Source organism: Mauremys mutica, chromosome 12 (genome assembly GCF_020497125.1).
Source record: "Mauremys mutica isolate MM-2020 ecotype Southern chromosome 12, ASM2049712v1, whole genome shotgun sequence".
Classification (NCBI taxonomy): domain Eukaryota; kingdom Metazoa; phylum Chordata; order Testudines; family Geoemydidae; genus Mauremys; species Mauremys mutica.
Window position 1 is genome coordinate 39,937,303 of NC_059083.1, and position 14,396 is coordinate 39,951,698.

At 52.9% G+C, this 14,396-nt stretch overlaps 1 protein-coding gene across 1 annotated transcript in view; it reads right to left on the minus strand.

The window, feature by feature from the left end:
* LOC123346788 (E3 ubiquitin-protein ligase TRIM39-like) overlaps positions 1–8,866 on the minus strand; it is an 81,213-nt gene extending 72,347 nt beyond the window's left edge. The window contains exons 1-2 of the mRNA XM_044984248.1: positions 8,804–8,866; positions 3,196–3,384 (exon numbers count right to left, since the gene is read on the minus strand). Coding sequence (XP_044840183.1) covers positions 3,196–3,384; positions 8,804–8,866 — 252 coding nt within the window. The remainder of the gene's footprint in view (positions 1–3,195; positions 3,385–8,803) is intronic.
* Positions 8,867–14,396: the final 5,530 nt, after the last annotated feature.

Consider the following 14,396-nt stretch of genomic DNA (forward strand, 5'->3'; position numbering starts at 1 on the left):
CCGGGCGATGGAGTTGGATTTGTCATTAACATAGACCGGGAGAGAATCATTATCGTCAGGGGAGAAATAATACTGACAGGTGCTATTTCCAGCGGACCAAGTGTGATTGTCAGACTGGAACTGTCGATAGCACAATAACCCGGGGTCCACTGACCGCAGCCTAATAGGGGTAGGAATACGCGTCGAGTTGGCCTGCGGTTCCCAGGGGTCATTCCTCAATGCATACTGGGATTCAGTAGTACAGTTTTGTGACAAGAGGGTACCCGAGATGTTCTTTCCCCTACTGAACTATCCCCAACAGAGGTCTGACCAATTTTGGGGAACCACCCTCCAGGGCAACCCAGCTGCGTGGTGCGGGATTTGGGAGCATATCCAGCAGTTAGAGAGATTAAACTCTTGGGCAAAACAGATCTTCAGGTTCTCATACGTATTTGACTCTAACTTGTTAGGGATTCCCCTCCATCCCGCATGTGCCTGGGGAGAAACGGGAGTTAACGAGAGGAGTGTTCCCATAGCAAAGAGTAACACTGTGGCAAACCCTAGGCCTGGATCCATACTGAGCAAGTGATCCTAAGGCCTAACAATTACAATTCCCCAAATACCCACAAAATTACTACTACTAATAACAAGCAGATTAAAAACAAAAGGGACCAGGCCCACAGGTTAGGCTGGCCCTGTGAAAATAAACACAGCCAACGCTCAGAGTGTTCACGGGGAGTGCGCTGTAACTGTCCAAAAGGGGTCACAGGGCATTCCCAGCAGGCCTTACTGTCGTCTGAATAACAGTTTAAGTCCCAGATCGTCGTTGGCAGTCTTCTCCGCAGGTTGGACGGTCCACCGTTCAGGAGCTGGCACTGCTTTCAGACGGGAGTAGTGGATCCAGTTCTTGTATCCCTCGACCTTTGCTGCTGTGTGGGTGATCAGCAGGACGGTGTGAGGTCCCTTCCACTTCTCTTGGAGAGGCTCGTCCTTCCAGGTACGAACGAGAACGGAGTCACCAGGCTGCAGGTAGTGGACAGGGACATCCAGCGGGAGAGGCTGCAAATCTTTGGTATACCTGTGGAGAGAACAAAGAACAGCAGACAGAGAGCACATGTACTGAGATAAGAAACCGCAGCCTACCTCCCACTCCCCTAACAGAACCGGTGTACCATTCATAGGCCATGCCCTCCCAAACATAATCTCGAAGGGAGTAAGCCCTAACCTGCCCTTTGGGAGAGCACGAACTCGGAGCAAAACAAGGGGTAAGGCATCAGGCCACCGAAGAGAAGCCTCTTGGCAGACCTTTGAGAGATGCCGCTTGAGTGTCTGATTAGTACGTTCCACTACTCCACTGGCCTGTGGTCGCCATGGAGTGTGGAGCTTCCAGGTGATCTGTAGAACATCCGAAATCCCCTGAATGACTTGCGATGTGAAGTGTGTTCCGTTGTCAGATTCCATCCACTGGGGGAGTCCGAAGCGAGGAATGATTTCCTTGACAAACTTGAGAGCTACCATTCTGGCAGTGTTGTTTCGGCATGGGAAGGCTTCAGGCCATCCGCTGAATCGATCCACCATGACGAGGAGGTATTTGAATCCTTGGGTCCGGGGGAATTCAGTGAAGTCTACTTGCCACACCAATCCTGGCCCTGGGGTAGGTTCCAGAGTGGCTGGTGGCACTGACACTCCTGGTCGAGGGTTGTTCTTTTGACAGACCAAACATTCAGCCTGTACCTGGGAAGCCAGGGGTCTCAACCCAGAGGTTAGAAAATACTTATTCATAAGCTGGGTGAGAGCCTCCCTTCCAGCGTGAGTGGTCTGATGTAGTTTCTGTAGTACTGGCCATATCAGGCTTTTAGGTAGGAGGATTTTTCCTTCTGTGGAGTGGAGCCATCCCTCCTTTTCCTGGAGCCCAAGGGAGTCGGCCAGATTCCTTTCTTCGCGAGAGTACTGAGGGGCTGGGAGCTCACCCACTGATGGGATGAGGGCATGCACGTGGGCCTCCTCAGCTTCCAATGGTTCCAGGGTGGCAGCTCGCTTGGCTTCCCTGTCGGCCCTGGCGTTGCCCTTGGCTACGTCCTGGTCTTCTTTTTGATGGGCTTTGCAGTGCACCACTGCTACCTCTGAGGGGAGCTGTACCTCTTCCAGAAGCCGGAGGATCTGTGTCCCATGCTTGACCGGCGACCCTTGAGCTGTAAGCATTCCTCTTTCCTTCCACAGACCTGCATGAGCATGTAGCACTCCAAAGGCATATCTGGAATCAGTAAAAATGTTAACTCTTTTTCCTTTTGACAGTTCGAGTGCACAGGTTAAAGCTACCAATTCAGCCAGCTGGGCTGATGTTCCGGCAGGCAAACCCTCCGCTTCCACAGTTTCGTGGAGAGTTACAACAGCATAGCCCGCCCTCCTTTGGCCGTCTGTAATGAAGCTGCTGCCGTCAGTGTACCACTCATACTCTGCATTGGGGAGTGGCTGATCTTTTAAGTCTGGACGGCTGGAGTACTGGGCATCTATGATCTCTAAACAGTCGTGTTCCTGCTCCTCTGTTTCTGGCAACATAGTGGCTGGGTTAAGAGAGGGGCAGGTCTGCAGGGTAACTTCAGGATTTTCTAGGAGTTTAGCCTGGTACCGAGCTACCCGAGCCTGCGTGAGCCAGAGACCACCCTTAGTGTCCAGCAGGGCTTGAACCATGTGAGGGGTATACACCTGCACAGTTCCCCCCAAAGTCAGTTTCTCTGCCTCCTCAAGCACTAGGGCAGTTGCCGCGACCCCCCGCAAACATGCTGGCCACCCCTTGGCAACTTGATCCAGCTGTTTAGAGAAATATGCCACAGGACGTTTCCAGGTGCCTAGTAATTGAGTAAGCACTCCCAGAGCCACTTCCTTTCTTTCATGCACATACAGTTGAAACGGCTTAAAGAGGTCAGGCAGACCGAGTGCAGGGACTTCCATTAGCTTTCTCTTTAACACTTTAAATGCCTTGTCGGCTTCTGAGGACCAGTGAAAGGGGTCGTGATCTGTTTCCTTAACACATTCATACAAGGGCTTAGCCCACAGTCCGAACTCTGGGATCCATATTCTGCAAAAGCCTGCCATGCCCAGAAAAGCCCTGAGCCGTTTACGATTGCTTGGGACAGGAATTTGACAGATAGCTTCCTTCCTTTCGTTTGAAAGCTGCCTTTCCCCCTGTCTTATGTGAAATCCTAAGTACTGTACTTCTGAGAGGGCAATCTGAGCCTTGCTCCGAGCTACCCGGTATCCTCGGAGCCCAACAAAGTTGAGGAGGCTCACAGTAGCTTGGAGGCAAGGGGTTAATCCCACAGCCGCAATTAACAAGTCGTCTACATACTGCAAGAGGAGGATCCCGTCTGGAGTATTCCACTCCTCCAGGTCTTTGGCCAGAGCCTGGCCGAAAAGGGTGGGGGAGTTTTTAAACCCCTGAGCTAAAACAGTCCAGCAAAGCTGCCTTTTAACCCTTTTCTCGTCTTCCCACTCGAAGGAGAAAATCTCCTGAGATTGTGTGTCGACCGGAATTGTGAAGAAAGCATCTTTCAGGTCTAGGACCGAAAAGTGGGTGTACTGTCCCCCTATAGATGCCAACAGTGTATACGGGTTTGGAACAAGGGGGTGCAGAGTCTTAACCCGTTCATTAACTGCCCTTAGGTCCTGGACCAGCCGATAGGTGCCATTGGGCTTCCGAACAGGAAGGATGGGGGTGTTCCAGGCTGACTGGCATTCTCACAGTACCCCGTACTTCAGAAACTGATTTATAGTTTCCTGCAGCCCTTCTCTGGCCTCCCTCTTGATCGGATACTGCTTGATCCGCACCGGACCTTTTCCTAGCAGGAGCTGAACCTTAATGGGGGTGTGATGTGCTGCCTTTCCTGGGACCCCCGATGCTCATACTAGAGGAAAAACCTGGTTCTCCCACTGGCTCCACTCTGGGGCTTGCATGGCTGAGGGCTCAACTGCAAGAGTCATTATCCAGGCATTTTCTGGGGGCAGGGTGAGGGTGATTTCATCTTGGGTGAAATGCAGGGTGGCACCTAAGCGACAAAGCAGATCCCGTCCCAGTAGAGGCGTTGGGCAGTCGGGGAGGTAAACCAGCTTGTGGGAGAGAGTTCTGTCTCCCAAAGCACATTCTGCTGGGGCATACACTGGACACTTGATTACTTTTCCTGTAGCGCCGACCACAGTGAGGGAATCTGCCACGGGCAACTGGAGGGGTTGATTTACGGCGGTTCGAGCTGCTCCAGAGTCTACTAAAAAGTCTATTTCCGAATTTCCCACCCGCATTTTTACTCGGGGTTCCGGGGGCAGGATAGTCCGTCTCCCCTGACACCCCTAGTCTTGATTCTCTGCTGCCATCATAGGGGTATCCTTCCTCTCGGGGCACTCATTTTTCCAGTGTCCCTCCTTTCGGCATATGGCACACTGATTGTGACCCAAACGCCTTTCCTGTGAGCCAGGGCGCCCACGTCCACGGCTTCTCATTCCCTGGCCCCTTCCACCTCCTTCCTGAAACTTTCTCTTGTCACCAGCCTGTACTGCTGCAACCATCATCTTCACTTGCCTCTTTTCCTTCTCTCCCTCTCTAAGGCTGTAAACCTTGTTTGCAGTTTCCAAAATCTGTGCCACAGACATGCCCATTAAATCCTCCTTTTTCTGCAATTTCTTTTTAATGTCAGGGGCCGCATGGCTGGTAAAGATACCCTTTATAATTGCCTCCGTTGCTGCATTATCAGGGTCTGCGTTAGTGTGTTGCCGAATGGCATCCCGGATACACTGCAGAAAAGCGACCGGACTTTCCTTAGGCTCCTGTATGAGCTCATAAGGCTTGGCCCAATTGTTATGGTGAACAGCTGAGCATCGGAGTCCGAGCAAGAGCAGCTCCTTGTACACGGTGAGGTGGGTCTGACCATTAGGATCATTAGGATTCCACCTAGGATCTGCTGTGGGGACCATGTCAGCAGGAATGGGGACATGAAACCGATCCTGATCATGCCTTATTTGTGCTTCTTCCCTTGCCTTAGCTATAACCTGATTCCTCTCCACTTCAGATAACAAGGTCCTCATAAGGATATTACAGTCATCCCAGTCAGGCTTATGGCTGGCAAAACATCCCTCAAAAACCGAAATGAACTTGCTGGGATTCGTGGAGAATTCCCCTGCCTGTGCCTTAAAGGCTGCTAGGTCCACTGGGTTAAAAGGCACATGCGAGTAAACTAGCATAGTAGTGGCCTGGCGCCCCTCCGCTCCCGGGCGGGCCACCACGGTCTCAGTAATCAATGGATAAAGTCCCACTGAAGGAGCAATCTCTGGAACCCGAGGCACCTGGTCTTTATATGGTGGGGGTGTAGGAGCCGAAGGGGACACCGACTCTGCCATTACAACCAGGGAGGGGTTCGGGGAACTAACAGCAGTGACTACCCGTCGGAGTCAAATTACACTCTTGCAACAGATCTGACCTATCTCTCAACAACATAAACAACCGTGCATACATAAATTCATTCCACTTATTCATTCGCTGACAAAACAAAGCTAATTGAAGGATCGTGTTGTAATTAAGTGATCCCTCCGGTGGCCACCTTTCCTGGCCCTCTAGCTGGTACTGAGGCCAGTCTACTGTACAGAATCTTTTCAGTTTACTTTTAGTCAATGGATCTTTTTCAAACACTTTCCAATTCATCAGAATGCATTCTAAGGGTGTACACCGTGCCCTGCCTGTACTCTGTCCCTGCCCCCATACCTATGGGAAGACACTGGGCGTCCCCAGGTCTTAACAGGCAAACAAAAGGTTAACAGCACTGGACTGTTCCTACCTTATCCACGAGACCGGTTTCCCCACCGTCGCCCGCAGCTGCTTCTCCACTATCTGAGCGCGTTGCACCGTAGTGCCCTCCGGGGTCGACCACACCACGTCTCCGCCGAGGCCCCCGATGAAGTCACCGGTGCGCGCTAGGCGTCGGTCGTCGCCGCAATCCGTCGACCTCCAGGAGGGGTCCGGGCAAGGCTAGATTTTAGCCTCGAGCCCACCCAGGGACGCCAAAACTGTTGCCGGCACAAAGGCCTGAGGCGACAGCAACAGTGGTTCGTTGCCCGGTGTGCCTCGCTCCAATAGACACACCAAGGTGGAGAAGCAAAGGTTTATTTGAGATCTCAAAGCACGGTACTTGGAGACAGACAAGTCTCAAATCAAGCACACTCCATACAAGCAGCTCTCTCTCTTTATACATGATTTCAGCTAAGCATCTCTATTACCCCCACTGCCCAGCCCCCCCTTCCCCCCCCTCTTCTTCCCTCCCTTCTAGTTCCCATATAGCAGATACATTATAAAGTAGCAATTATACTAAGCAAGTTAAATCATACTTGGCAGCAAACATATTAGCTCGTTAGTAACTTTTTCCCGACCGGTTATTTTGTTTAACTCCCTCTGTGCTATCCAGGTGCAAGCAGGAATTGCCTTCTGGTATCAGTGCTGCACTGATAACACATTCCATTCTCGGTTACTGACTTGTAAGGTCGATCCGAGTTTAAACAGGGGCGCACTGTGGGCAAGCATAAGGCAACTTTGGTTTATTTAGGCCTAATACAGGGAGGCCTTATTGGCACTGTTGTTTTCCACCCTTCTGTTAATACTGGGCCATGCCTGGTGCCACCAACACTGTGGAATAGTGCACATGAAGGAAATTGCATGAAGCTATTTTTGGTGGCCTGGATTGTACAGTGCTATTGAAGAGAAGGCAAAAGCTTGTATGTTATGTAAGAGTGTGATGAATGCACCCCATTGGGCACCCCTACACCCATGGGACTGGCCTGAAAATCCGTGGCAATGTATTCACGTTGACTTCGCTGGCCCCCTTGAAGGAAGCATGTTCTTGGTGGTGGTAGATGCCCATTCTAAATGGCCAGAAGTCTCTATAATGCAGTCCACAACTGCAGAGAGTACTATCCAAAAACTACAAGGACTCTTTAGTCGTTTTGGTCTGCCAGAACAACTTGTGAGCGACAACGACTGCAGTTTGTTTCTCAGGAGTTTCAACATTTTATGAAGGCAAATGGGATACACCACATCACTTCAGCACCATATCATCCATCCACCAGTGGATTAGCTGAAAGATTTGTGCAGATAATGAAACAAGTTTTGAAATTGGCAAGGGGACAACACTCCATTCAAAAGCATCTGGATACCTTCTTACTTTCCTACAGAAACACACCTCATGCTACGACCAAGGCATCCCCGGCCTTTCTAATGATGGGATGACAGCTGCACACTTGCTTCGATCTCCTGAAACCTTCTGAACCCCGACAAATTGTGTAACATCAGCAGCAATATCAAGTCATCAGATGGTCACCCAGAGCAAAAGACTGAACCTTTAGCTTGGGACAGCTAGTTTTGGCTCAGAATTATACTTCTGGAGCTAAATGGGTCCCTGCCACGATCATCGCTCAAACAGGACCTGTTTCCTACACAGTCCGGACTGCAGAGAATCTCACCTGGCAGCGACATGTAGATCAGCTGTTGCCAGGTCATGCCAGTTCTCAGGACACATCTTCAATTGAGTTGTCTGACTTTACCTTTTCTGGCAAGACACAGAATAACAATCACCTGTTCCTGACTGCTCTCCTCCATTACTGCTGGCGGCTGAGATACCCCTTTGCCTGGCATGAGCTGATACCATCTCCTCACCCGTTTGCGCTGCGAACCCGGAGCCCATTGTAAGGCCTGCACCCATGGTACTTTCGGGTGCAACAACACCAGAAGTTCGCCGTAATCCACCTAGAGACAGAAGACTTTCTCAATGGCTGGATCTTTAGCTAGGGTGAACCCACAGTTATGGGGCAAAATAATCCCAGGGTTTAGCCGGGAATGGAGGCAGTCTACCCTCCTTCTCTAGTCTAGTGTGTGTTTTATTTAGTGGATGTTCTTATTAAAGGGGGAGGAATATGTTGGGTATTTGGTTGTTGTGGTTTCTGTTCCTATGGAAAATGAGTTAGATTAGTAGGGGATAGGCCAGCCAACTTCGACTGGTTTGGGTTAAGTGAGCTCCGTGTCTGTAAATAAATGGTAGCTTGTTAGTCTGCTGCTCTCTGGCTTCAACTGATTTCTTCCTAAACTGGCTGCCCCAAGAATATAACAGGGACAGAGAAAGATCCATGGTCCCCAGCAGCCGAGCTGCTGGGGTGCGGCTCTTCTCGACAGGGACTCAGGGCAGGCGGGGGGCCAGGACAGACGCTGGGCATGGCCGTCACTGCAAGCACGTCACCTGCAGCCATGGCGTCTGGCATGATGGACTCATCAGCGGGGGGCCCTCTCTGGAAGGGAGGCTAAACTCTCCATCTGGGTGGTAGAGGTAGCTCCCACAGGCTCAGGGTCCGGCCACTCGTTATCGGCCATTGCCCTGAGGGGCTCGGTGGGCTCACATGGGGTGGTATCCATGGCCAGGCTGATAGGTAGGGCCAGGGGTGCCCCAAGGACAAGAGCAGGGGCAACAACTTGGGGTGAGGGGCAGGGTGGAGGAGGGGGTGGCGGGGCTAAGCCGCCGCCCAGATTGAGGCCCGCTGGCAGGGGGTTGTCCTCCCCCGGGTATCTGTGGTCAGACCTAGGGCCTCGATCTCCTCAAATATGAATGTAAAATCAGTTCCCACGGCCCCGGCAACCTCCCCGCCAGTGACAGAGGCAACAATTGCCCCGGTATTGGTGGTGCCAGGGGGCACAGGTGGTATAGGGGCCATGGGAACTTCCACAGAGGCCTCCTCGGGGGGACCCGACAAGGGAAGTAGGATCGCCTCCATCTTCTGCCATGGCTTCCATAGCCATTACCTTCTGCTGAGCTCCATCCGGGGGTGCAGCAGAAGATTTAGCAACCTCAGCCTCCTGCAGCATCTTTCGGTGGGCCTCCTCTTCCTCCTCATTGGAGGGGAGGGATCGAGCCTGCAAATTTGCAGGTGCTGCGCTTCTCCCGGATGAGCACCCAGCCCTCCGAGGTGGAAGTGTAGGGCCCGTCAGCAGGGGCAGGGCCAGGGCGCAAGGGTGATGGTTCCAGGGCTTGGGGCGGCAAGGACGGGACAGTGGGGGAAAGGGAAACTTCCCTCTCTCGCAGCCGGCAGGAGTCTTGCTCCCTCTCCTCTGCAGGCCCCGCCGAACTGCAACCGATGGAGGCAAGGCCCGCCTGCTCGGCCGGCCCCACGGCCTGAGTGGGGCCTGCATCAGGAGGAGGAGGAGCAGCAGCAGCGGTAGTCGGGCCACCAGGGTCACCGGCGATGACAGGGATGGTGCCGTCCCGGGTCTCGGCGGTCCCGGATGCCTCTACGTGCCGGGCCAGGGGACAGGCTCTCCAGACGTGCCCCATCCAGGGCCGGCTCCAGGCACCAGCCTACCAAGCGCTGGGGGACTGCAGCGGATCGTATTGAAAGGTGATCTGTCGGGTTGGAAGGAGATTACCAGTGGATTTCCTCAAGGTTCGGTTTTGGGTCCGATTTTATTCAATCTATTTATCACTGACCTCGGAATCAAAAGTAGGAGTGGGCTGATAAAGTTTGCGGATGACACGAAGTTGGGAGGCATTGCCAATTCGGAGAAGGATCGGGATATCCTCCAGGGAGATTTGGATGACCTTGTAAACTGGAGTATTAGTAACAGGATGAAATTCAATAGTGAGAAGTGTAAGGTTATGCATTTAGGGATGACTAACAGGAATTTTAGTTACAAGCTGGGGACGCACCAGTTGGAAGTAACGGAAGAGGAGAAGGACCTAGGAGACCTGGTTGATCGCAGGATGACTATGAGTCGGCAATGTGATGTGGCCGTTAAAAAAGCTAATGCGGTCTTGGGATGCATTAGGCGAGGTATTTCTAGTAGAGATAAGGAGGTGCTAGTCCCGTTATACAAGGCGTTGGTGAGACCTCATTTGGAGTACTGTGTGCAGTTTTGGTCTCCCATGTTTAAGAAGGATGAATTCAAACTGAAACAGGTACAAAGAAGGGCTTCTAGAATGATCTGAGGAATGGAAAGCCCGTCGTATGAAAGGAGACTTGAGGAGCTCGGTTTGTTTTCCTTAACTAAAAGAAGGCTATGGGGAGATATGATTGCTCTCTTTAAATATATCAGAGGGATAAATACCAGGGAGGGAGAGGAATTATTTCAGCTCAGTACTAATGTGGACACGAGAACAAATGGATATAAATTGGCAGTCAGGAAATTTAGGCTTGAAATTAGACGAAGGTTTATAACCATCAGAGGAGTGAAATTCTGGAACAGCCTACCGAGGGAAACAGTGGGGGCAAAGGACCTCTCTGGCTTCAAGATTAAGCTTGATAAGTTTATGGAGGGGATGGTTTGATAGGTTAATGTGATTTAGTCAATAGGTCAATAACATGCCACCAATAATTAGTACCAAGGGTCAATGTTGGGATATTGTAAGCCTTTTTCCTAAGTGTCTGGCTGGAGAGTCTTGCCCGCATGCTCGGGGTTCAGCTGATTGCCATATTTGGGGTCAGGAAGGAATTTTCCTCCAGGGTAGATTGGCAGTGGCCCTGGAGGTTTTTCGCCTTCCTCCGCAGCATGGGGCAGGGGTCGCTTGCTGGAGAATTATCTGCTTCTTGAAGTCTTTAAATCATGATTTGGAGACTTCAACAGCTGAGTCAAGGGAGAGAATTATTGCAGGAGTGGGTGGGTCAGCTTTTGTGGCCTGCATCTTGCGGGAGGTCAGACTAGATGATCAGAAGGTCCCTTCTGATCTTAAATTCTATGATTCTATGATTCTATGACCTTGGGAGGGGGCGGCGATCAGGGTTTGTTTTTGTTGTTTTTGGTTTGGCCAGGCAGCGCTGGGGGCAGGGAGGGACTTGGGTGATGCGGCGCTGGCGGGGGAGGGGACTTGGGCGGAGCGGCGTGGCGCTGAGGGGGCGGGGACTTGGGCGGCGCGACGCGGCGCTGAGGGGGCGGGGACTTGGGCGACGCGATGCAGCGCTGGGGGGCGGGGACTTGGGCGACGTGAGGCGGCGCTGAGGGGCGGGGACTTGGGCGACGTGAGGCGGCGCTGAGGGGCGGGGACTTGGGCGACGTGAGGCGGCGCTGAGGGGCAGGGACTTGGGCGGCGCTGAGGGGTGGGGATTTGGGCGGTGTGATGCGGCGCTGGGGGCACGGGGAGTTGGGCAGTGCGACACGGCTCTGGGGGGGCGGGGACTTGGGCGGCGTGATGGTGCGTGGGGTTGCGGGGATTTGGGTGGTGTGACCTTCGGGGGTGGGGATTTGGGGGACGCAACACGGCGCTGGGGGGGTGGGGACTTGGACGGTGCGACGCGATGCTCAGGAAGGGGCAGGACGGCACTCTTTTTTTTTTTGCTTGGGGTGGCAAAAATGTTAGAGCCGGCCCTGACCCCATTACCCGGCAGAGGAAGCAACAGGCCTCCCCCATCGTATAATGGACTCGGTACTGGGCCCCCTGGTTGGGCACCAGGAAGGACCCCTCAAGCGCCACTCAGTCACACACCGCTGACCGTAGTTGGATCTGGGCCTGCCGGCAGAAAGACAGGACATGACGGAGCCCAGCGGCGGAGGGCTGATGATGGAAATGGGCTTCCCCAGGGTGGAGAGGACAGGTAACAGGGCAGCGTTGGGAAGGAAGGGCAGGACGGAGGTTAACACCACCTGTACGCTCAGGTCATCCAAGGGAACAAACATGCCCCTTACTGCCATTCCCTTTTCCACCACCTCCTGCGCAGCGGCCTCTGACTCCAGGAAGAATAGAACCTTCCCGTACATTTTGGAGGCCACCACAATGGCCATGGCCCCTACCACCCTTGCCAGCGCCCACACATATGTTTCAACGTGGGGTGAGGCGGGCACCAGGAGGCAGCAGACGCCATGCCTCCTGGTCAGCGAGGGGAAGGGACCCCGACCACCAGGGATGGTAGCAGAGGTGGTGGTCGGGGTGGATGACGCGGTGGCACATGGAGGGGTGGTGGCCACCTGGGCGTACACTCTGGGGGCTTGAGATGGAACACCCCCAGAGCTGGTGGAAGGAACGGCAGGGGAAGAAAGGGCTGTGGCAGGTTTCGGGGCTGTGGCAGGGAGGGCTACCTTGCCAGGAGGAGATTTTGTTTTCCAGGCAGGGCCTTTGCCCTTCTTATTCCCTTCACCCTTTCTGCCGGTGGAAGGGGCAGCCATGGCAGTGGCAGAGTCTGGGTTAGTGGTGGCCAAGAGGTCAGCTGCATGGACAGGCAGGGGCAGTGGCAAGGGGGGAACCACAGGGTCAGCAGGGGCAGGGGCATGGGTTGGAGTGTGGGTTAGATCAGAGGCAGGAGCAGGGTCCTCCTCCATTGATAGCATGAGGTGGCCCTAATATGTGTGTGAGGTGACTGCCAGCTACTCCTCCCTGCTAGGCAACATGCAGGGGAGGAGGGTCTAGTGGGAGGAGGAGAGGGGCTAGGGATAGGGAATGGGGCCAACCACGCCTCCCTGTTAGGCTGTGTTTAGGGAAGGAGGGCGCCCCTGGGGTGGGGGTGGGGGCAGGGAAAGTAGGAAGAACCAACCACTCGTCCCTGCTAGGCTGCAGGCAGGGGAGGAGTGCACCAGCAGTGGGATACGCAGGGGCGAAAAGGGGGCACAGGTACTGGGTAGGGATACTGGCTCCTTCGGCTGCACTGGGAAGGGGGGGTATACAATTTAATTGGGAGGGCTGTGAAAAATGGTGGGAGCTCAACCAAAAGGGGGCACAAGCGCTTACGGAGGGGGCATGGGTGCACAGAGGGACCGAACTGGGGGGGGCAAGAAAATGAAAGGGGCCAGGTAAATCACAGGGGGGAGCTTCCAGGATAAGGGTGGGACAGGCAACCAAACCAAAACCTGTTATATCCTTGGGGGGGAGCCGGTTTAGGAAGAAATCAGTTGAGGCCAGAGAGCTGACAGTTAACAAAACCACCATTTTATTTACAGAGACAGAGAGCTCACTCAGCCGGCTGAAGCTGGCTGAGCTAACCCATAATAATCTAACTCAGTTGCCATAGCAACAAAAACCATGACAACCAAATACACAACAAAACCCAAAGTTTCGGGCGGGGCAGGTAACAAACACTGAAGGGTGGGGTGGGGGGGGGCAGGCAAACCAACAGAAAGGGAAATTCCCTAAGGGTCAAAGCAAGTGGTGGGCGGGGCAGGCTGCAGGGGGAAAGGGGCAAACTAACACAGAGGGAACGGGGGCACAGCAGGGAGGGAGCCCCACCAGCCAAACAGAGCTGGGGGGAGTAAAGCAAGTACAAGGTGGGGAGGTACGTGCTCCCATGTGCGCTTGTGTAGCTCAGTCCTTCCTCCTCACTGCTGCAAACAGTCCCAGGTGGTGAAAAGGGGAGGACCAAACAGCCACATGGAGGGGTGAAGAGCAGATCAAGGTGGTACACAGGGTGGTGGGGGGGAGCAGATGGGCGAGGGGGAGGGCTCTGCGCCTCTCCCCCTTGCTCCCCTCACCAGCAATGGAAATCGCCACCACCCCAGGAGCAGAGAGGTAAAAGTCACTCCGTTTGTGAACAACCCCCCTCCAGAATGTCCCTCAGCAGGAATCCTCCTCTTCTGTCTCCTTGATGGGGGCACTGGCTCTGACGCAGCAGCAAACAGCAGTCAGCTGGCCAAGCAGGAGGGACCCCTAGGTGGTGGTGGGGCCCATGCTTCTCCTTCCAGAGTGTAGCCCAAAAGATTAAATCTATTTGTGTGTATAAATATATCTTTTCTTATTTGACTATTTGATGTAATAGGTTTATAGATTTATATTAAAATAAGTTTGGCTGTAATGCAAGAGACCTACAGGCCAAACCCTGTATGTTAAGAGAATGCGAAGTTAACATATTTTGGGACCCTTACCCAGAAAAGTAAAATTAGACAAAACACCCATGTGGATGTCTAGAGACCTTTGCCTGAACCAATAACAATAAAGGGTGAAAAAATGGGATTTTTGCCCACAAATGTACCTGTCATCCATAGGCACATACATATTAGCCTATGGGGTAAGTGTACCCTAACATTTCCGTGGAGGAAGAATGAAATTTGGGCATAAGAGGAAGGATTTCAGACTAATACCCTATAAAAAGGCGAGGCAACTCGCCATTAGGCAGGCAATCTACTCACCTATCTACTCTTGTCTACTCTTCATTACCTCCACCTTCAACTACGTATCAATACTACTCATCTATGATGGCTATTAACTATTAACAGGCTGTATTATTATTTCTTTTCAAACTGTAAGTTTAAGGTAACTAGATTAAGCTTGCATTTATTTCAGTTCAAGCTTAATAGGTTAAACCAGAGAGTAAACAGCTCTGCATTAGCTTCCTCTGCCAGAGGTGTGAAAATGGAAATTGCCATAGGCATGGTACTACATCTCCCAACACCAGCTTATTAAAACAGAGTGCGAGTATTAATC